General features: G+C 42.8%; 2 protein-coding genes across 3 annotated transcripts in view; one reads left to right on the top strand and one right to left on the bottom strand.

The window, feature by feature from the left end:
• The first annotated feature begins 82 nt into the window (after positions 1-82).
• ANKRD22 (ankyrin repeat domain 22) lies at positions 83-20350 on the top strand. 2 transcript variants are annotated; one of them, XM_077350359.1, is made up of 6 exons: positions 83-390; positions 15051-15242; positions 16823-16930; positions 17662-17739; positions 19115-19213; positions 19938-20350. In XM_077350359.1, exons 1-6 carry the CDS (start codon positions 355-357, stop codon positions 20010-20012), a joined length of 588 nt encoding a protein of 195 aa, XP_077206474.1. In that variant the 5' UTR covers positions 83-354; the 3' UTR covers positions 20013-20350. The 2 variants fall into 2 exon arrangements, with proteins under 2 accessions (XP_077206474.1, XP_077206475.1); XM_077350360.1 differs by lacking the exon at positions 83-390 and adding an exon at positions 7219-7983.
• The window catches only part of LOC143843760 (lysosomal acid lipase/cholesteryl ester hydrolase-like), a 32047-nt gene continuing 28639 nt past the window's right edge, over positions 20344-23751 (bottom strand). Inside the window, exon 10 of the mRNA XM_077350341.1 lies at positions 20344-22256. Coding sequence (XP_077206456.1) covers positions 21990-22256 — 267 coding nt within the window. The 3' untranslated portion in view covers positions 20344-21989. The remainder of the gene's footprint in view (positions 22257-23751) is intronic.

Here is a 23751-nt window from a genome sequence, read left to right on the forward strand (position 1 = left end):
CCCAGAGAGTCGCCCTTTCTCCCTTCAGCAGGGAGCCTGTTTAGAGGGAGGCGCTTCGCGCCACGCGCGCGTGCTCAGCCCCCCGCCCCTTCTCTGCCAGCGCCAGAGCACCAACGCTGGGGTGGGGCCTCCTGCTTTCTGCCTCCTCGAGGGAAATGAAAAAGACGGCTGTGGCGACCGGGAGTGCCGCAAGCAAGGGGAAGGCCGCCCGGTGCTTCCGCGCTCTGTCCTGCGGAGAGTGCCACGGCCGGCCTTTCTTGCCTTGCACTACGCGGCTTTCTGGAGCCTTCCCAGCTGCGTGGAGAACGAAGGAGCCCAATTCAAGACTATGAAGTTTGGTTTCGAGAGGGAGAAATGGCAATGCGGTGGTGGAATGGGCTGCAGCACACGGTAGGGGAAAGAGGGTGGGACTCCCCAAAATAATAATTTTCTATAAGTGCAAAACTAACAGTGGGCTAGCCTGGAACATTTGTCCCCGGTGTGCTGATGTTTTTTTTTTTTTTAGAACAAGGAGCTTTTCTAAGTGGAACATTAAACGTACCTCACCTGCAGTCTGAAGTGGTACAGTCTATTTTTGTCCTCTTATAGTGCTAAGCATTTTTCATTTTTCTTGGATCACAAATTGATGGGAAGGGTGATTGCAGTATGGAAAATAAAACTTCGAATTGTTCTGGGTCACTCAGCAACAATGAGCTTGAACCAAACATGGAAAAGCAAGGACGCAAGTCTGACTACCAAATGTGGATTAGTTAGATCTATCATATTTCCAGTAGCCACTTATGGCTGTGAAAGTCAGACGATGAGAAAATTGGACAAGAGAAGAATCGATTCATTTGAGCTCTGGTGTTGGAGAAGGCTTCTGCAGGTTCCATGGACAGCAAAAGTCACAAACAGGGAAATACTACAGCCTGATGTATCATTGGTGGGCAAAATCATAAAACTCCGACTTACTTACGTTGGCCATTTCATGTGATCCTGCTCAACGGAAAAAGCAATTATGCTAGGACTGGTCAGTGGTAAAAGGATACCAGACCAACAAAGAACATGGTGGTTGGACATGGTTGAAGTGGACACTGGCCAGAACATTGCTTGTCTGAGAGAAGCAGTACAAGATTGGGGATTGTGGTGACAGCTGTCCCATGGGATCACTAGGAGTGGGACATGGCTGACAACAACAAGAAAAATAGTGCTAAGCGCTCTGGAGAGACAGACCTCCCCCCCATCTTGGTTTTGAATTGAACTAAATTGACAGCTAGCAGCACAGAGGATAATTGATTTAATTCATTTGTACCCCGCCTTTCACCTCATATGGGGACCCAGAACTGCTTACATCATTCTCCTTTTTATCCTCACAATGATCCTGTGAAGTAGGGTAGGCTGCAAGAGTCACCCAGCGTGAATTAGCAAAGGCCTTCACAGCTGGAGTCAACTACCCCCCCCCTAATCAAAATGTCCGTCAACTATTCACACATTCTGCACTTTGGCACAGAGAGATTCCCATCTTGTCGTGTCCTACCTCTGAAGATGCCAGCCAAAGTTACTGGTGAAACCATAGGGACTAAAACTACCAGACCACAACCACCCAGCCTGGAAAACCCACAACAGCCAGTCACCAGTGTGCTTCCATGGCATGAGTGGAGATTCAAACCTGGGTTTCCCAGATATTAGTCACATCCAACACTGGCTTGTTAAATGTGCCTGCAAGTTCAACAAGGACCTGAATTTCTCCTATTGCTGGACAAGGGTGCCACAAATTCTTACCTGTTCCATTCATGCCACCTGGATTGTAGATTGGCTGCCCTTAGCCCACTTCCAGGTTAAGAAGAAGATCTGTTTCTTTTGCACCCCACTTTTTACTATCTGAAGGTGTCTTCCTATGACAGACACCCTGTGAGGGAGGTGGGGCTGAGAGAGCTGTGACAAAGTGCTCTGAATAACTCTAACCGGCCTGTGACTAGCCCAAGGTCACCCAGCTGGCTGTATGTGGAGAGGTGGGGAATCATATCCAGTTCTCCAGGTTACAGCCCGCTGCTCTTAACCACTACAATCAAGCTGGCTCTTGACTTCTCTTAACCAGTATACCAAGCTGGCTGAGCAAGCAGGCTGACAGTGGTGTAGCAGCCATTGCCCTTTTAAGATTATAAGAGGATAGGGAACAGAATTGCAATTTTTCTCTCTTTGAAGTCCTGAAAGTGTAGAGAGGCTATGCTGATTTAAACTGTAGGGCAGGGATTCCCAGCCAGGGTTTCAGGGAATCCTAGTATTACATGAGAGCACCTCAGGGGATATGCAACCTTTTCCCAAAGTTCAGGTGGTCACTGACATCCCTAGACGTCCCTGGAACCTACTTCCCCTGTTGCTCTACAGGCCTAGTCCCTTTCTCCACAATGGAAATGGTAAATGACTTATTGATTGGCTGGCTCCTGCATCTTATTTCTACGTCCCCTTCTTTGAAGGGACATGTCACCACTTCTGGTGTTCCTTGAAGCCATGATCAACAGGTTGAAAAAGGCTGCTGTAGGACAGGAAAGGCTACACATTTGTGTTGCAGAAGCCATGCAACCCCAGCTTTCAGCACTTGGTGGAGGAGTAGTTCATGTGGTCAAATTCTTTCACTAGCAATGCAGGCTCTTTGTTCCCAGTGATGTACACACATTTTTATAGTTACACATTTATATTCCGCTCTCTTGCAGCTCAGGGCGGTTTACATTTGAACTTGTGATACAATACAGGAAACACCATCTGTAATCCAATACAAAGGGCAAACATAATTGTAAACGTATAACATTACTAACAGCGTCACATCGAGCATGCAGAATGTAATATGTGATCCAGGTTGTACACAGGTACAAGCAAGAATTCCTGTGTTCATGGCAACAAGAAAAAGTGCAACTGTAGTCACAGAAATTGTTGGCAGGTTTCAGCCACAGCAGTCAGGAAAACCACAGCTGTGTATACTGGGAGAACGTGTATGCAGGAAGAGGCTTCTTTGCTATTACAGCTAGTTGCTACATCTTTGTGAAACTGTTTCTTAAAACAAATAGGCATGCAAGTTCATTTACCTGCAGAGACAGCTATTGCTGGTGCCCATTAAATGTTTTTCCCCCTTTGAAAAGAAGCTATGACTGCAAATCTGTGCTGCCTGCAGTTTTTGTATAGAGATAATTACCACTGTGAATTCATTAAAAAAAAAAAAACAAACAAAACCTTGCTATGCAATATGTGAAATAAATGTGGTCTCATCAATTCCTAGATTTTGCAAAATGGAGATTAGTGCAGCAGCTTTCAGGTAAAACAAAATAAAACCCACAGATGAATTTTTCACCAAATTACATCCAGATTAAGAGGGTTACTTATTTTTCCAGAAAGTAGAAATATATATGTATTTCAGTTATTCATACAAAGAAAGCAAAAGGCATCAAATCTTCCTAGATTTCAGACATCACGTACAATTTGATTCTCCCCCAATACCTTTAGTTTTTTCTAGTTTCTTATTTGCTGGATGGGGTTACAGTTTTTCTTTTGTTTTAAATTGACTCCTTGCAGAGGTACGCAAAGTTGACAAGGTAATGATTGAGCTATGACAAAGATGCAACACATAAAGACAAAACATTGTAGACACTACACTAACCTAATTTTATGACAGACTCCAAAAGGAATTATGGGAAAGAAGCTATTTAGGTCATTGAGAAAACCAGCCAATTTTGCAGTTTTTCATTTCAGCTAGTTTGTTTAATTTCTTGGGCCTATTTGTATGCCCTGTGCTAATTTAAATTAGGCTGGAGTCAGATAACTGTCATTTCCCCCACAGAGCAGAAGATTGGTTGAAAGAGGGAATAAATACTCTTTCAAAAATGTGTTTGACCAGGGGACAAAGAAAATATGTATTTCAAAGGGTATCTCTGTTAGTTGTGCTAAAGTCAAAATAAAGAAGTCCTCTGTAGGTATGTATATCATCGAAAGTCAAGCTGTTCTAAAACCACTTTCTCTTCTCTTTCATGCTTTGCCTGCCTCTAGCTGTAAAGTGCAATATTCAAGGGTAAATGAAGAAGAAGAGTTGGTTCTTATATGCCGCTTTTCTCTACCCGAAGGAGGCTCAAAGCGTCTTACAGTCACCTTCTCTTTCCTCTCCCCACAACAGACACCCTGTGAGGTGGGTGAGGCTGAGAGAGCCCTGATATCACTGCTTGGTCAGAACAATTTTATCAGTGCCATGACGAGCCCAAGGTCACCCATCTGGCTGCATGTAGGGGAGTGCAGAATCGAACCCGGCATGCCAGATTAGAAGTCCGCACTCCTAACCACTACACCAAACTGGCTCTCCAGAAAGATAGGTTCATTTGCTGTTTTCTGCGGTGTTCATCTGTTGCTGACACTTCTGAGGAAATAGATAAAAGAAAAGTGCTTGAGAATATGAGAAAAATCAAAGTGTTTTGAAGCAAAATATAATTTTACTAGTAGAAAAATAAATATTGCTGTTTGTCTAATCAATGGCAGTCTTAGCTTTACATATAATGGCGGACAATTACAAGTATAGAAGTCACACAATAAATAAAATAATGTATGTATGGACTTGGCAAATTGGCTGGGATACGGGGGAAGGCCCTCCAGTGGCTGGTTGTCCTTCTTCAGAATTGGAAACAAAGGGTTGCTGTGCGGGAGGAACTGTTGCGTTCACCATCTTCATCCTTCACACATCACACCATCCATCACCCATCACACAAGGTGAAATATTCTCCCCCACTATTTAACATCTTTATGTGCCCTCTGGCCCAACTACTTCAGAGCCAAACTATGACATGGAATATAGGTGGGTGGATGACCACTTCCCAAAGTCAAAGGGGAGAAGGCTGGACACTGGACAAGACCCAGAAACCATGTCCACAATGAGGTGATACAATCAGGGGACTCCACAGTGAATTTCACATGTATAGCACCCCTGAAACAGCCAAGCAGTTAACAAACTCAAATGAACCCAAAGGTTTGTGAACATGGGGGGGGGGGGTTCCGTGCAAGCTTGGGGTTTGAGGTTCATGATGTCCCTCTGACCCACGACCCCCCCCCATCCCATACATTTCCATTTTCCAGGTTCTTGCCCACCTCTACTCTGGGGTATGATTTAGGCTCCTACTCAATTCAAGCGTCCTCATTGTTCTCTTGCCAGGATCTCTCCACTCTGTCACTCTGTTCCTAGCTAAGCAGGGCAGTCTAACCTCCTGGTCTATGTTACTTTGTTTACTTTGTCCAGATCCACCCATGTTATGGCTCCAGGTAGGCTCACTTGTTAGCCAGCTGGCTGCTTGCCTGCCCATCTCCATCAGTGCCCTCAGTTTTGACAGATACTACCCCTCATGTTAATCAGAATCTCCCACCACATCCCAGGAAACCTAGCTGTACTGCAGTTTATGTACATTGGCTGGCTAAAAGAACTTTCTCACCTTGTCAAAAGTTTCCTTCTTGCAAAGAGTGGCCGTCACTGTGCTACAAAGCAAGAGTCCCAAGGATTTCTATTGCATTCTCAGGTTTTGGATCACCCTAGTATATACATCCCTGGTGGCAAGAATTAATGCCCTGAAAGGTGACATACTGGGATGCCTAGTCGAAAGCCTAGTTTCTACAAAAGCATTCCAAGGTGAAGTGCAGTTTGGAGTCCCATTGAACTGCATTGCTAAGTTTTGAACCAACTCATATACCCATAGGAAGTATTATTTGGGGTGGTCTGAGTCTTGCATGCTGAGATTTTAAAATATCATTAATATCTATAGTTGCAATGGAGAACAATAATAATAATTGGGTTTTATACCCTGCTTTTCGCTACCTGAAGGAGTCTCAAATCACTTTCCTTTCTTCTCCCCAGAACCTCAGAATTATCTGAATGATTTGTACAGTACAGTAGCCTATAGGAACAAAGCTGGAGGTATGACTTATTAGGAATAGTAAGAGGAGATGAAATGTAGGGGCATCCAGGATGGGAGTTGCAAATTTCAGTTCAAGAACTTCTCAACCTTTCTCCTCAAGCTTAAGCAACACTGTTCTTGTTTCTGACCTCCTGGTCTGTTGATCTCCTTGAAAAGCTACAGATTATCGCACAGTAGGGTCTGGAGTTGATCTAGCACCCAATAGCTGCAACCATGTGAGCTGGTTAATCTCTTCTTTGTCCTTGGCTTAAATAGGCTGAAGAAAAGCAGCCAAATTGCTGGAGCTCTCCTGGTGAGGACTTAATTAGGCCAGAATCTTGCAGAGAAGTAGGTCTTGTCTGGTTCCACAATGGGCTTCTTGCTCTGTACTGTTCCTCAGCTCAGCTACTTCAACATGAGCCTGCTACCTCTGCCACTTCTGGTGGACTTCTAGATTCAGTCTTGAGTTGACACATTGGCCCATGAAGGAATGGAGAAGACAGAGGGAAGTTCTGGTGACTGCAGCTTGCTCAGGAGCAGATTCTGGAACAAATGAGGCAGAATCATCTATCACACAGTGTGTCTCTGAGCTTCTTGCTAGGGTTGCTAGCTCTTAGTTTGGAAATGCCTAGAGACCTTGTGAGGGGAGCAGGGAGTGGGTGGGATTTTGGGGCTGGGGAGGGATCGATTGAGTATAATGTGATGGAGGTCACCTTCTAAAGTAGCTATTTTATCCAGGGAAACTAACCTCTGTTGCCTGGAGATGAACCATAAGGCCATGTTTCTAGCTCCCCAGGCTCTCCCCCAAAAAACTTCTGAGTCAGACTCCAGATCCAGCTCAGTAGGGGTCATGTCAGTTACCTCCATGTCTTAGCAATGATGAATGGAGCCTCTTCCATCTATTATTTTAGGCATGACAGGAAAATATTTTACACTGAAGGAAAGAGCTTTGTTTGAACTAGTTTTGCAAGTCCTGCGACTGTGATATTTAAAAATGTTTTATCACTTTATGGTCCTCCCTCATGCAAATTAAAAAAAAGCATCAATAGGTGTGACTGAGATGAACACACCTGCAATATTTAGACAATCCAGATGGGATCTAATAAATGTGGTAAATTTGCATAGCCCTAGACAATTTTCCTGCATGCTACATTGCAATGAATACTTCAAAACTGCCTTTGTGATATTTGATACATATTCATATATTATCACCCAGGAAGTAATGATTAACGTCTTTATCATTAAGTGCAGTTTCTTTTATCAGGTGAACATTTGTCCTATGCTTTCTTTTGACCTCTGTGTGTGGGGGTGGGGGGAGAAACTGCCTGGTTTTCAGTGTTCTTACATGGATTACATTCTGTTAGGGTTGCCAACTGCAGGTGAAGAAATTTTTGGAGATTTGTGGGCAGGGCCTAGGAAGGGCAGAATTTGGGAAATGAGCTTAGTGAGCATGTGATATCCTTTCCACCTTTCACAGCAGCCATTATTTCCAGGGGAACTGATCTCTGTAGTCGGGGGAGGGGTTGTAATTCTGGGAGATCTCCAGATTGCACCTGGAGATTGGTTACTCTGTGCCAGGTCTATGACTTTTTAGTGAACAGTTTGCCTAGTTATGTGGCTTTCCTGTCACTTCTGCAGTTTAATTCCCATTGTCAGTTACCCTTAAACACACCCTCACAGCTGCTGTTGGGACATTTTCCTTTTAGGCAATTTCTAATTTATGTTGCTAAACTGACAGAGGGAACCTCCCCTTTCCCTGTTGTAACTTGTACTCAGATGTGAGAGCCTCGTAGTAAACCATCCCTCAGCTTGCTCTCTGGGCTGGGACTCTGGAAACAGTCACCGTGGATTCTCTGAGTGACTGAATAAGATAGTCCTTAGAAGCAAACATAGGGAATGCTTTGGAAAAGATACTGTATTTCAGTATGTTTGCTGTTCAGAGTGCTTAGGTAAAAGGGCTTTGCTAACTGCGTTTTGATCAGATTTAAACGCAGAGAAGGGTAATACAGAGTCAAGTGCCTGCCAGTTCAGCAAGAAGCAAAGGAACTGAATCTAAAGAAAGATAATGGGAATTCTCTATTCAGAGGTATGTAGCCATTTCCTAGACTATATATATATATATTTACATTAGTGGATGTTTTGTACAAATCAAGTAGGCCTGTTGAAAAAGGTTTCCAAATATTTTTGAATGCCTCTCTCAGATACTAAAAGGTTAAGGCTACAACAGTGAGTTAGGTTGTAACTCTAGACATATTTACTAAGGAGTTACAGGGTTCAACTAGAATTACTTCTGAGTAAACATGACTCAGGTTGTTCATGTTCTCAAGCATTTTTCACACTAAATGAACTGAGAGGTGTGTATATGGTGAAATATTTAACTTCTTGTTTTAGCTTGTGTTGACCAGGATAAGAGAGCTAGCTTGGTGTAGTAGTTAAGAGCAGTAGCTTCTAATCTGGTGAGCTGGGTTTGATTCCCTGCTGCTGCACATGCAGCCAGCGGGGTGACCTTAGGATCATCGCAGTCTTGTTACAGCTGTTCTCACAAAGCAGTCTTGTCAGGGCTCACTCAGCCTCACCTACCTGGCTGGGTATCTGTTGTAGGAACAGAAAGGGAAGGTGATTATAAGTTGCTTTAAGACTCCTTCAGGTAATGAAAAGCAGAGTATCAAAACCAAAACATTTTCATAATTGAGTTGCAGTTTCCTTCACACAAAGAGGCCAGAAATTAGGCATGCCAGCCTCCAGATGCAATCTGCAGATCCCTCAGAATTGCAGGCCATCTTCAGACTACAGTTATCAGGTCCGCTGGAGAAAATGGATGATTTGGAGGGTGGACTCTATGATACTGTACTGAGGTCCCTGTCCTCCTCAGGAGCCATCCCCAAATCTCTAGTTGTTTCCTAACCTGGATCTGTCAACTCTAGTTCCCCATTTCCCAACTGGTGGCCAGGGGGACCTGGCAACCCTACTAGAAGGGGACTTCACCCCCTGGTTCTCAGCAATCCCTAATCAGCCCCCAATTCTTTCAAGCTCAGTTCTTAGAACTTGTAATTTCATCTGTGAAACATGCTATTGGTGCCATAGGACTCATGTCTGCATAGCCAAATGTTTGCTATTATGAAAATAAAAATATTTTAAATAAATAATATATTTTATATTACTTAATTCTGTCTCTTTGTGTATATATATACACACACACATCTATTTATACAAATATATAAAATGCAGTCAAAGGATACAGTGTAGGTTGTTGGTATTTGTGTTTCAGGGCGTAGCTTAGTCATACTTTAAACAAGACCTACACTGGTCTACATTTAAAAGCTCACTAATTAATCTTGGATGGGACAAAAAGTCAAATGCTTGTTAAAAGTGATCTGGGAAGAAGTCATTCTGGTGTATCTACATACACACCTGAAGCAGTGAAATATTCTGGTTGGACTGCATTCCTTGTTAGTAATCCATTTGTGTCCCTGATGTTTAATCTGGTTTCTGTGTTCTTGGTTCTATCTAGAGCGGTGAAATGGAAAAGGGTGTGTGTTTTGAGTGTATATAATGCAGTCTTAAGTGTCATGTTCTCTTTGTAGCCTTTCAGGGGGGTGGGAAAGGTAGTTCATCTATATTGCATTGCAAACCACTTACAATTACCATATGGTATTTTAAAAAAGGCACCGCAAGAACCTCTACACTGCTTTCCAAAACATTCATTTACTTAGACAATTGCTGTGCTATCTTTCCATAGAACCTGTTTAAGGCAGCTGACAAAGTGAATCATTGTAAGTACATACATAAACCAAACCATTCATGCACCTAAAGGCAGAACACTGTCCTATACTTAACACTAGCCAGTGCTCATAATTTTCACTACATGCAGCTGATCCAATATTGAATCAACCCACTGGTCTATTGGTAGGAGCTCTCCAGAGTCTCAGGTGGAGGTCTTTCTCATCACCCACTGTGTGCATGTGAAGTACCATTCAAGTTGTTTCCAATTTATGGTGATCCTATGAATTACTATCCTCCAAAACATTCTATCATTAATAGCCATGCTCAGGTTTTGCAGGCTAAGGTCTATGACTTCCTGTATTGATTCAGTCCATTTGATGTTGGGTCTTCCTCTATTCCTGTTGTCCTTAGCTTTTTCTACGGTTATTGTCTTGTTCAGTAACTTTTGTCTTCTCATAATGTGATCAAAGTACAAGAACCTCAGTTTAGTCATTTTAGCTTTCAGGGTTTAATTTTAGCTGATGTTTTGTTGCAGTCTCACTTTGTGTTGATGATGAAGCCAAGCAACAAAAAGTCTTGAACAATTTCTTCATCCTTAACCATGAAGTTGTTTAATTCCCCAGGAATGATTACTTTTGTCTTCCTGAAATTCTGCATTAATCCACTGCCTGCTTTTTAACTGTAGCACTAGAGTTGAACGTGGGATCTCCTGCACGTAAAGCAAATACTGTACCACTAAGCCATGGGCCCATCCATGGTTGCACTGCATTTAGCCTTACCACACTCCCACAGCAGAACACTGCTTAATCCAAAACTATGCTGAACAAGAGTTATAGAATCCAGACATCTGAGTATTATTTCTTTTTGCATGCACATCACTTTGTCAACTCTTTTCCTGCTTGCAAGACAGTGAAAAAAATAACTTGAATTCAGCCCCTTGGCAATCCTTTCTGACATCCCTGCCGACTTTTTCTTTTTGCATGCCCTGAGGAATCCAATTACTTTCTATCTGTGGACTTTAATATACACTAAACATAGCATGACTGTAGGATACCATTTCAGAGCAAGGCTTGAAAATGGGTGGCGTTATCAAAGAGGTGTCACTTCCCAGTGTTCAAACATCATGATTTGTAAAAAAAAAAAATGTTTAATGCAATAGGACCAAGACTATCGTGGTTCTTTTTTAAATATGCTATTTGGAATTTGATGATTTTTGCTAAGCAACTATATTTATATATGACAGACTATTATGATCATACACAAAGTCAAACTGATTGAGCAGATCTGAAGGTAGATGAAGGAAGGCAGGAACAGCAATATGCACGGAGAGACATCTGTATCCCCCTCACTGCAGTTCTTAACAGAGACAGAACTGGTCAGAGTCTGTTTCCACAGTACCATTTTAGAGTTGAAAAGGGGTCTTCTTTTGAGCAAGGGCTGAAATGCAGAAGTTCCTAGGAGTGGAATCTAGTTGCAGTTTTCCTAGAGTTGCACATAGCATAGATAAAATTATGCATAAGCAAAATGTACCTGAGTTTAATACAAGTTTGGAATATCTCCCCATCCCATAAATCCATTGGTGAATATCCAACCATTTGTCGAGTTCTCAGAATGGGGCTTTTGTGCTTCCCTCTCCTGATACAGCCACCAAGCCTGCCGATTTTTGTATGGAGGGAGGGCAGCGGACCCTCCAGGAAACTGTACTTAGAAAGGGGGAGTCTGCAGTAGGAGGGGGGAACTGGCAGAAGTCCTTGCCCCTCTTATACAGATAGAAAATGCTGTTCTCCCTGCATGGTTGGAAATATGCCATGAATATTAAAATAAAATAATCTGCTTTATTTGGTAAATGTCTTCAATGAGCTGTATCATGGTAATGAGCATGCCTTCTGGCCATCCTAGTCACAGGCTCTGAGCTATGCCATATTATACTTGTTTATTATCCCTTAAAAGCCTTTCAGTTAGAAATTTTGTTTGGCTGTGCATGTATGTGCACAAAAGCATCTGGAAAGTCATAATTCACACATTTGAGGCAGGCAGTACATCTTGCATATATGGAATTTGTGTGTGTTTTTAATATCTGGGCCAACTTTCTCCCAACATAGCACTGAAGAACTGATCAAGCAGCATAATACAATTCCTTTACCCCCCTCCAACCAATATAATCGAAACAGAGCTGCATAACACAGACACTGAGAAGGGCTAGATAGTAATAAAGAAAAACTTATACCAGATAGTTTTTGCCTAATACTGAAAAGATAATAGAGGTGTAGGTGGGAGAATCAGCCTTAGGAGGACATTCTATATACTGGGTGCAGCCGGGTAGGCAATTTCACATGTTTTGTATGTACTACTTCTATGTAATCCACCAGAATGTAAATAAAAGAGCTAGTTTGGTGTAGTGGTTAGGAGTGCGGACTTCTAATCTGCCATGCCAGGTTCAATTCTGCGCTCCCCCACATGCAACCAGCTGGGTGACCTTGGGCTCGCCACAGCACTGATAAAACTGTTCCGACTGAGCAGTGATGTCAGGGCTCTCTCAGCCTCACCCACCTCACAGGGTGTCTATTGTGGGGAGAGAAATGGGAAGGAGATTATACGCTGCTTTGAGCCTCCTTCGGGTAGGGAAAAGCAACATATAAGAACCAACTCTTCTTTTTCTTAAAAGGGGGGAATTACCATTAAAAAGCAGCATAGAAAGATGGTGAATACTGAGCATGTGCAAAGTTCATAAATGTATCCAGACCTCAAAACCAATGGACATGTTTCAAATATTATATAGATGGGAACATGGATCTTGCAACTAAAGTTATATAGAATGCCCCTAAACTTCCACAAGAAAAATATATAACTGCACAGCAAAAGCTGTTACCACAGCAACAGGATTTCAGAAATTGAGAGAGAGATGTGATGGTTTGACTCAGTTTTTAATATAAGGGATAACAATTTAACCCATGAGGGACTAGAATTCAGTTTCAAAATTTGCTCTGTCTCTTTTTAAAAATAACATTTTATCATTGTGGCATTCAGAAATAAAAATACCCCCAAATATAAATACCATTAGATAATAGTTGTGCTCTAAAACAGCTCTTTAAAAAAGGAAAATGAATAATACTTCTGGGTTCTTTAATACTTCTTATTTGTCTCAGGGTTTTGACAGCATACAACATCACCCAAGGATGTTTAATAATATGTACTACATGATCAGAGCTACATGTGATGCAGTAATTGAGAGAGTATTCTTCATCATACTGAATAATAAAGATTTTCATTCATATGATCTTACAGAGTGAGCAATTTCCAAAAAGGGAAAGTTGTATTTGTAGACTGCACCCCAGCAGGATGCATTGTGAATTAACAGATTAATATGTGCTATGAACAAAGCCGTAAACTAATACGAAGCAGGAAGTTGGTTTGCAAACTGAAACAATTCATAGCAGTTTATGACCCTTCCTTTCTGCTCCCCATCTGCTCTCTAGTTTCTATATATACTATTCTTAGATCTGGCACTTAGATGATTAAAGATTAGGATGCATGTGAGTTTTAGTGAAGGAGCTGCTGAGAAAAGATGGAGGACATAACCCTCTTTCCATTGGCCATTAGTAAACACCTATCTGGATCAGCTCAAAGATAGGATGGCCAACCACCTGAGGAGAGGAAGACTATTATAAGCCACTCTGAGACTCCTTAGGCCAGTGAAAAGCAGGGTATAAGAATCAACTCTTCTTTTACTGGGAAGGTGCTACTGGGAAACAGTGTCTGTGGCTGCATTGCAAAACAGCCTTGGGAGGTTGGAGACATCATTTTGAGGGGCCCAAACAAGCCACCAAAATTCAGAGGCTGTGTCAAAAAATATTCCTTGTGTGGAAGTTGTATATATCTTCCCAGTCTCACCCACATCATTTTCCTTGCTCCAATTCCATGTGATGGCTACCCCCAAAGCATTCCTCTGTTCTCAGATTGCAAATTGCAAATGTCAGATGACTTACTCATGAGTAAACATTCCCAGAGCAGAGGATTTTCCTGGCTGTCCTGGATCCCAGAGGGCTGGCGGGGGACATTTCTGGACCTCCCGCAGTCCCCATCCAGATGGTACACAAAGGTGAGGTGGCCCCATTCTCCAAGTTGAAAAAGGCCAGGAGGCCAGGACAATTTTCTGGTGACAGGGCAGCTCCTCTTCCACCCAGAAAACTTCTGAAACTGGCAGGAAGTTGGAGGTAGAGGGCAGTCCCCTTATTAGGTTTTCCTGGCTGAGGCCCATGACTTAAAGGTAAAGGTAAAGGTATCCCCTGTGCAAGCACTGGGTCATGTCTGACCCTTGGGGTGACGCCCTCCAGCGTTTTCATGGCAGACTCAATACGGGGTGGTTTGCCAGTGCCTTCCCCAGTCATGACCGTTTACCCCCCAGCAAGCTGGGTACTCATTTTACCGACCTCGGGAGGATGGAAGGCTGAGTCAACCTTGAGCCGGCTGCTGGGACTGAACTCCCAGCCTCATGGGCAAAGCTTTCAGACGGCTGCCTTACCACTCTGCCACAAGAGGCCCATGACTTACTCATGAGCAAACATTCCCAGGGTAGACACTTTTCCTGCACACAATTTGAAGTGATTGGCTGTCATTGGCAGAGTACAGTTTTAATTGATTGGCTCCCACTTGTGAGTAAACATTCCCAGGGCAGAGACTTTTTCTGGCTGCCCAGTGTCCCAGAGGGATGGCAGGGGACTATTTCTGGGCTGTCCACTGTCCCCTTGTTCAGAAGGCAAGCAGAGGCTCTGCCAGGAGGTGGCTCACTCCCCCATTCTCCAAATAGAAAGAGACCAGAGCAACTTAATGACATCAGGGTATTCCACGCAACAAACTTCTGAAACTGGCAGGAAGTTAAAGTTGGAGAGTGGATTCCTTATTAGCCTTTCCTGGCTGACAGCTTCCTCATGATTGGGGCTAAACTACCAGTGCTGAGGGCCCTCCTAATTGGGGCTAAACTATCCTGGCTGAGGGCCATGACTTACTAAAGAGTAAACATTCCCAGGGCAGGGGCCATGACTTACTCATGAGTACACATTCCCAGGATATAGGCTTTTTCTGGCTGCCTGAGTGCAATTTGACCTGACTGGCCGTCATTGGCAGAGTGCAATTTAAACTGATTAGCCCTCACTCATGAGTAAACTTTCCCAGGATAGAAGCTTTTCCTGGCCGCCTGAATGCAATTTGACCTGATTGGCCCTCATTGGCAGAGTGCTCTCTCTCTTTTGTTGGCATACCTGAAGTGAGGGCCAATCAGGTAGAGAGTAAGTTGGTTGCACACAGGTTCAACTTTATAATGTTTAGTGATGATAGAAATCTTATCCTATTTATGTATTTTGGTTCGTTGTAAGCACCATGAATTGCCAAAGGGTGGGTAACAAATTAATATTATTCCATCTTTTTCCTTAGCCTATTTGTCAGGCAGCATACAACAATGACTTGAATGAAGTTCAGCTCCTTTTGGATGAAGACGGCAATAATTTGAACATCCAGGACAGTTACGGTGGAGACACACCACTCATCTGCGCCTGCAAACAGGGACATAACAGAATAGTTAGCTACCTTCTGAAAAGAAATGCTGATGTGAACATCAAAAATAGTGTAAGTATATAGTCAAGGGAATCTTCTTTTATGTTTATAAGTTTGACTTATATCTAGAAGGCAAGGAGGAATAATTTTCGGTCATTTATGTGATTAGCTGGGATCTTAGCTGAAAGTATTGAGGCTTTTGAACTCTGGTGCTGGAGAAGACTCTTGAGAGTCCCTTGGACTGCAAGGTGAACTAACTGGTCAGTTCTAGAGGAGATCATCCCTGACTGCTCTTTAGAAAGCCAGATCCTGAAGATGAAACTCAAATACTTTGGCCACCTCATGAGAAGGAAGGACTCCCTGGAGAAGAGCCTAATGCTGGGAGCGATTGAGGACAAAAGAAGAAGGGGACAACTGAGAATGAGGTGGCTGGATGGAGTCACTGAAGCAGTAGGTGCAAACTTAAATGGACTCCGGGAAATGGCAGAGGACAGGAAGGCCTGGTGGAGGATCATTGTCCATGGGGTCACGATGGGTCGGTCACGACTTTGCACCTAACAACAATAGCTGAAACCAGGCTTTCTTGCGGGGCTGAGGCAAAAGAGGAGCACCTAAAGGCAGGTGGGGAGAGGACTTCTTGCAAAAGGAAGGCTATAAAACCCATCTTCTGCAACATTACAATGAACAAAATCCCTTTGAAGAATTGAATGGGATGGAAACCAAAAACTGCCTCCGATCTGGCCAGCTGACTCTCCAGCTTTTCTGCAGTTTGACGATCCTGGCAATGAGGCTCCTTGCCTCATTCAAAGCCGGTGGGGCAGAAGAGTGCCAGAAGTACACACATAAGCTCTCTGCATGTATGTTCTCTGGCAAGCTGTCTGTCACTCAATTTACCGGCAAGGCAGGGTGGAGCCCCTTGAACCGCAGGGCCTGTAACACGTGCTACAAGTGCTACATGGTTAAACTGGTACTGCATTTGGGTGTTCTAATTCTGGAGCCAGGGAATGCTTGTCGTGAAGTGGTCCAAAATGGGTGGAAAAGCTTTAAATAACCTTCTGGTCTTGCTCATTTTGTGGCCAGGATGCAAAATGTATCCCACTGACCGTTTATGCACTGGGAACTTCACTGCCCCAGCTCTCGTGCAGGAGCACAAATAAGGGGCGGATGAGGTGCACCAAGCCAAATGCTCCCCCGTGTGGGTGCAGGAAGAGGTGGGGCAACCTGCCACGACTAAAACTCCAGCCTGCAGCCTGGCATGAAACCTCCAGTGCATAAACGGTCACTCTGAAAAGTATGTGACATCTCTCCCCTGTAAAAGAGGTGTGAGAAAATAATGATTACTACCCCAAACCTGGGAACCAGTCATGTTGAGATACCTTTGATGTGATTACCTCTTTGAAAGCCCCAAACCATAAGGCTTGGGGTTTAGAAACTTTCCTAAGATCTCCAGAATAGGTAGTATTTGTTTCTTTCCATAGAACATTCAAGTCTGGAACATCTCCTGTTGCAGCTCATTTTAACTTCAGTTTGACAACCCAATAAAGGTTTTAAAAAACCCCAAATAAACACACCTCTTCACTGGTTTATTGTTGTGAGAAATAGCCTCTTTGGGGAAGCTTTAATTGTATTAACCATTGTGCATTTCTCTCCAGAGAGAACGAACGTGTTTGCATTATGCTGTCAGAAAACGGTTCAACTACATTGATTATCTTCTCATTGTCATCCTAATGCCTGTTTTACTTCTTGGATATCTTCTCATGGTAAGTTCAGAGAAAACACAAGCGTAAAAATATGTTCCACATAATATATTTCTGGTAAGGCCTCATGGCCACTCAGTGCTTAACACCTACTCAGGGCAGCTGTTCTGCCTGAGTACCTCCTCTTCCAACCGGCTTGCCTGTCTGTCCAGTGGCCTGCCAATCACCTTCTGTGCCCCATCCCTGACCACCCCTTCCTCATTCCATTTCCCTCCAAGGCTCAGGGGCTGCAGATCCTTGCTGCAGTAGAGCTGCCCCTGCCGGTGAGTTCCCTGCCTTGGGGCCCTCCAGGTCTTGGGGGGAGGGAGAGGCCATCTGCAGAGTTCTCCCACCCCACCCCACCCCACCCAGTCTAGTGCCCGTTGTGTTCCTGAATGCAATGGGCTTGGCCCCTAGTTAGTTATAAACATTGCTTTTTCTATGGTCAAACTGAACTTCAGCATTTCCTCCAGAACTTTGTGAACTGCAGGTTTGACGATGGTTGTAGTGGACTCTGGCTGTGACAGAATCTTTCCCATGGAATGGTGGTCATATAGTGTTGATATGTGGAGAATTGAACATTTTCATTATCTGATCTCCCTGTAGTATTGTTAATATTTAATGTTTTTTTAGAGAATGCATAACTCCCCTTTCAGCACAGTGATTCTCAAGGCTGAATAAGCTAAAAAAAATTAAAGTTAAATGTTTGTTTACAAGAATGTTTCCTCTTTCTTCTCCCCAAATCTGTTAAACAGGTATCTAAGAGTAAGCAGAATGAAAACCTTATCAAGATGCTGCTCAGAGCTGGTGCAGATATCAATGCTACAGACAATGTAAGAAGACATATTCCCATATAGATGTTTTAGGACTGTGCCTCTGGCATATCCAGATTTTATAAAATTCAGGCAGACATGTAAAGCAGAGTCTCTCCTACTTTTAACAGTAGTCTTTCCCAAAACATTTTCTTTCTGTAGTGGTTAAGAGCAGTGGCCTTTAATCTGGAGAACCAAGTTTGATTCCCCACTCCTCCACATGCAGTCAGCTGAGTGACCTTGGGTAGTCATGGTTCTGTCGGAGCTCTCTCAGTCCCACCCACCTCACAGGGTGTCTGTTGCGGGGGGAGGAAGGGAAGGAGATTGTAAGCCGCTTTGAGACTCCTTCAAGTAGTGAAAAGCAGAATATAAAAACCAACTCTTCTAAAGTTGGAAGCATGTTCCTCTGTTTCTTACCACAGAGTTTTCTTCTAGTGTGAAGAGAACTTTTTTTTTTCTCAGAAGGATTCAATTTCTGTATTCTACATGAGTCCATTGGTGAGCATATGTCTTGACTGTAAAGTTGGAAGCGCAAACAATGACTCAGTCAGAGATATAGCCTTAGCTTTCTTTCAGGTCATATTACCTGGAAGTGACTTTGAACTAGAAGTGACATCCAAAAAGATATGTCTTTATGCCGGAAATTACTCCCCCACCTCCCCTCTTCACATCTCTGCTCTCCTTAACTCTTAAGTTTTCCTGCTTATGAAGTCACACATATGGTGACATAAAGCACATTGGCCGGCCAGCTGCTAACCCAGTGGGAAGAATCTTCCTGCCTTTTATTTCCTTGTACCTTGATCTCTTTCTCCCCTTCTTTTTAATGCCATGATTCCTAATAACTGCATCTTTCAGATTCAGATGGGTAGCTATGTTGGTCTGAAACAGTAGAACAAAGTTTGAGTCCAGTAACACCTTTAAGACCAAGAGTTTTATTCAAGGTATAAGCTTTCATGTGTATGAACACTTCCACAGATACAACGAAATGGGAATTACCAGGCAATACATATAGATAGAGGGTGAGCAGTAAATTACAATGAACAATCAGTGATAACCTTGTAAACTTTGTTTGTTATTCCTGTATGGTTCTTGAATCTGTTAAACAGCATTAATGTCATCAACCTTGAATTTACTCAGTTTACTTCTTCTGGCACCTTAGTAATTTTCCTGTAGTATACAGTTTGGAAATTTTGATTTTAAAAAGGTTATATACATTATTTCTCTAGTCATCTGACAGTAATATGGGGAACTTATCATAGAAGGAACATGCACATTCTTTTTCATTGGACTTCTTTCTCTAAAAACATTGGTTTGGTTTAAATAAGTTATTAAAATGAATGAAGCTAACATTTCTCATCTCTAAATGTAATCTGAGGCCCAATTTAATTCTTTCCAGTCAGGGAGAACAGCTCTTCACTATGCCTGTGAAATGAAGAACCAGTCCATCATTCCTCTACTAGTCAGAGCAGGTGCTGATCTTTCCATAAAGGATAAGGTAAGGAAATAAGCTCTTAAATAAAAGGGCTAGAATTTTAGCTGCTTTCTATTTATTTCTTTAGAGATTTATGTACCACCCTGTCTTTGGAGACTCAGGGAGGTTTTATATATATAATCTTGTAAATCTCCCTGAGTCTCCAAAGACAGGGTGGTACATAAATCTAACTTCTTAAATACGCTGACTGAAGGTTCTTGAATCATGGGTGTTGAATTCTTGAGTTCTGATGAGTGCCTTTTGGTCCTGGGTAGATATAATGGCGACCTAACACAGCAGAGGCAGAAATATCAGGTAAATGTAAGAGTCCTACAGCCAATCAGCACACTGCTTCAGAAGAAGTTTCCAGAACATCAGCAGACTTCTTCCCTCCCACTTGTTCTAGATGAAACTAATGTCAATTAACAGGAGTTCTGGGGAACCCATGAACTGGTAAATATTAGTGTAGCAAGAGCTGCTTCTCATCAGTTGCTGACACCTCTTGTTCACTGAGCTGGAAACAATACAAACAAACATCCTGGAAACAGCTTTTCCCTTGATACTCATCCAGTTCAGTGCAAAATGCCTCCCCAAACAAGGCATTTTAGGAGGCATTTTGAGCTGTAGCAAGAGAGGGAAGGCGAAGGAATTGTTATACTATGGGCAGCAATCCTTCCGAAATGTGGGACTGGCTCCAGAGCCATGACCCTTACTACTTTAGTTATTATCTTGTACTTCTTTATTTTAGGATGGTGAAACACCACTGGATATAGCAAGAAGACTGAAGTTCATTAACATAGAATCCATAATAAAGAAAGAATAGTAGACTGCAATGGGATATTGACATGGTTGTTAGAAAAAATGCTAACTGCTTTGGAAATTCGTTCCAAGAAGTGCCATTTGGTCAGCGTTTGAAGGCCATGATGTTTACAGCAGCAACGTAGCAGAAGGCTGCATTAAATCTCCTGCTAAGTATCCATGTGTGATGCAATTTTACCAGTACATGCTTTTTTTTACCATTAAGAGGTAATGCTTTTGATTTATTTCTTCTTACTCAAGATATTTGTAAAAGTTTGACCAGGACTAATTTATTTGAATGCTATTTGTAAATGTTGAAGTTTAAAACAAATCTGTCAATAAAGCTTTGTTTTTAAAAATTTATCTTCAGTATGCCATGAGGCAGCGGTTTAGTATGTTTTACGTTCATTGCCCAAGAATAAAACTGGAATGTGACAAAGTTTACCTGTGATTGACAACCGGAGCTAAGTGCTCTCCAAGAGCAGTGGACATTTGCAACATGCGTATGCAAGAGATGGAGGATCTGTAGGCCCTCCTGCGACTGCACTGCCTGTTTCTTCTGTGCTGCTCTCTCCTCAGTAGATGCAAAAAACACAATGATGACAGAGAAAAAGAAAAGCTGTTTTTTTAATGCCCTGCTTTTCACTCCCTGAAGGAGTCTCAAAGTAGCCTACCATTGCCTTCCCTATCTCTCCTCACAACAGACACCCTATGAGGTAAGTGAGGCTGAGAGAGCTCTGAGAGAACTGTAACTGGCTGCACATGAGGGATTGTGGAATCATACTCCATTCTGCAGTTTAGAGTCTGCCACTTCTAGCCGCTATGCTATTCTGAAGTTGGAGGTAGGGAACAGAGAACTCAAATTCTGACACAAACGAAATGAGACTAGACAACTTTATGCTTTAAAGTAAAGTATTTGCCAACCATTTCATTCATATGCTGGTTACTGTAGCGTCCCACTTACCTGTCCAATATGCTTTAATTCAGGGGTCTTTTGACAGCCCTGAAAGGGTTTCCCAAATGGGTGGGAGTTAATTAATGTTTTAATAAATTTAAGAAATTGTTAAACATTTATCAGGTGATTTGACCATATATGGTCATGTTGACCCCCCCATCCCAAAATGGTCAATGATGGGCCTGGAGGGAGTGGGAAGGGGAGGGCCCCAGGGGGATGTGTACACAGCCATGTTTCCCAAACATATTTGGCTCAATCAAGGCACTTCTGGAGTTTCTTGAACCCTGAAGAATGGGGTTTCTCAATGGTAGAAAAGGTGAGAGACTGCCTTAATGGAAAGATTTCCTTTTCTTTTTTAAGGAGCCATATTGACTTCTATACTTGGCCCAATGCAAATTGTAGATCCATAGGATGCAGACCTCTGATCTGGAGCATTCCAAATCCACACATTTGTAATGGGGAGATTTCATCCTTCCCAGTAACTTGCAGAATACAATGGAATAAAGTTTGTTGCGTGTAACTTGTCTTTAAACCAGAAGGCTGAATAAATGGGCAGACACGCAACTATTTTAGATTCGTTCTTAATCAGCAGAGAATACAATCCCGAAGCTACAAAAGTTCCAGATCATGTTGCTTTGCCATTGAACTATAATATATTGCAGTGAAAAATTAGACCAAAGGAGCAATCTGAATATATACTGTTCCCATTCAATTTTATTGAATGTTAGCAAATCTACAAAGTCATCCCTATACCAACTACAAAGCAAAGCATTTTCAAGAAGATGATGAGTGGTTTCACTTTTAAAACAACTAGTGTTTTTTTTCATTATTTAGGCAATCTCTATTTGCATGCATCCAATGACATGAAGAAAACAGCACTTTCTGAGACTATGGGTACTCAGTTGCATGAAGACACCAAATCTACCTAGTGGGATTATGGCGGGTTCATCATTTTAGTGAAAGACATGTGCACAGTTGTGTCAAACCTCAGCCAACCGGTGTTATGAATTCTTTACCATATTGGGAAAATGAGCTTTTTTGTGCTGATTAATCAAGATCCACAAGCAGCTCTGACTTGAATCCTGCATATCTTTTCATTGTCTCAATGATCTTTACATACATGCGCTCAGTAGCATCAAGTCCCCAGATGAAGTCTAGATGTCCCCATTCAAGAATATGATGTTCATACACAAGATTACTAATTCGAGGGCGTAACAAATCTAGATCTTTTGAATTAACAAACAAGTCACATCCAGCAGTCCAGAATTCAATGGGTATTTTTATATCTTCTAGCTTGTATACAGGCGGAGTTGTCTGAGGAATTAAAAGAGGGCTTAAAATGGCTAATTCTAAACATGTATAATAATACAAGAACATAACCTAACAGGCTGGGATGTTCCAGGCCGCTCACAGGACACAGACACAGAGCACATGGGCATCTGAATTACTTTCTGGCATAGTAAATGACCACAACTTTATTGTAAACATAAGTGTCAGTGCACCAAGGGAGTAGATTCAGCAAGAATAGCCAGTGGATTATTCAAAACTCACCAGACCAAGCAGGCCAACCAATTTAGGGGACTGAGCGACACGCCTGGTCAAGCTCGCCCCAACATCTAGGACTGCTGGGCCCCACGGGAGGGTAGTATCAGTGGAGGCCCTACAGATGTGGTAGTATCAGTGGAGGCCCTACAGATGCCTCTATTAGGGCTCCTACCATTACCCGTGCAGTGAGGCAACTCCTCACCCATAGAGGTGCTGCTGCTCAGCATGCACCCAGCCTCTTTACGGAGGCCCCTGATACCAACCGGCACACAGTCATGGTTTCCGCAAAACTGGGATCTGCTCCTTTCCAACAATGCCAGCTGTGACAAAAAGAACACATAAACTATAGAATGCAATCTGAGCAGGCCATCTCTGATGAACTACAGGGGAGGGAGGGTGGGAAAACAAGCAATGTGCTGGAAGCTGCGAGGCAAAGGGTGGTCTCCCTGCTTAAGAAGGCACCTGGACCCACCCACCCACCCCTGCAGCCAGGTGAGCCCTGTGTTTCCACATGTGTGCTAAGGGTGGGTGCAGGGGGGGGGGGGTAAACCCAGTGGCACAATCTCCTTGTGGCTGGCTCCAGCTGCATCAGTAATAGTAGTCTGCTGGTGAGCCAGCAGCCACCTTTCTTCTAATGTTTAAAGCTGATTCAGAATTTTAAAAATGTTCCAGACTTTCCATTACCTAAGACGATGGTGAGGTGTAATCCAGGAATATAATTCATTAGAAATGTGACTAAATCCAATATGTTATATCTACAAAAACAGTACTTTTACTTATGATTTATGCTACATAACACAAATGAAAGCAAAATAAAAATGGCATCCACAGAACAGGGCCATGTATAGAGAAGGGGGTTTGGGGAGGAATCTAAATAGTAAAAAGGCAACGGGGATTTACAAAGTGCCAGACTTAAAGAGAAAATGAGATGTAACAATGGCTTGTCATGAGATCAGCCACCATCTCAAGCTGCCACCAAGATGTAATGTAAAGTGAGAGGAATGCTTGGAGGAAAAGAAGCCAGAAGCTAGAGGTGATAGGTGTGGAATGTAGGTAATACTTGAGCTGGGAGAGAGCCCAGAGCAATCCAGTGCTAAGTAGTCCCTTAGCAGCCCCAATGGGGAAGGCAGAAGCCAGAGGTGGGCACTTAATACTGATCAAATTTGGGTGGAAGGGAGTCTGTGGCTGGCTGAAGGCTTCTTCCTAGCCAAACACCACTGGCATTGATACCTTCCTTCTCTAGTCAAACATCTTTTTCCCCTCC

This window comes from Paroedura picta, chromosome 8 (assembly GCF_049243985.1).
Source record: "Paroedura picta isolate Pp20150507F chromosome 8, Ppicta_v3.0, whole genome shotgun sequence".
In the NCBI taxonomy this organism is placed as follows: Eukaryota; Metazoa; Chordata; class Lepidosauria; order Squamata; family Gekkonidae; genus Paroedura; species Paroedura picta.

Excerpts from the sequence above, each read along its gene's own strand:
- ANKRD22 (XM_077350359.1), top strand. The coding sequence starts at position 355 with ATGGCAATGCGGTGGTGGAATGGGCTGCAGCACACG. Across the intron at positions 16,931-17,661 it reads TTCTTGGATATCTTCTCATG|GTATCTAAGAGTAAGCAGAA; the intron begins GTAAGTTCAGAG and ends TCTGTTAAACAG. Across the intron at positions 17,740-19,114 it reads ATATCAATGCTACAGACAAT|TCAGGGAGAACAGCTCTTCA; the intron begins GTAAGAAGACAT and ends AATTCTTTCCAG.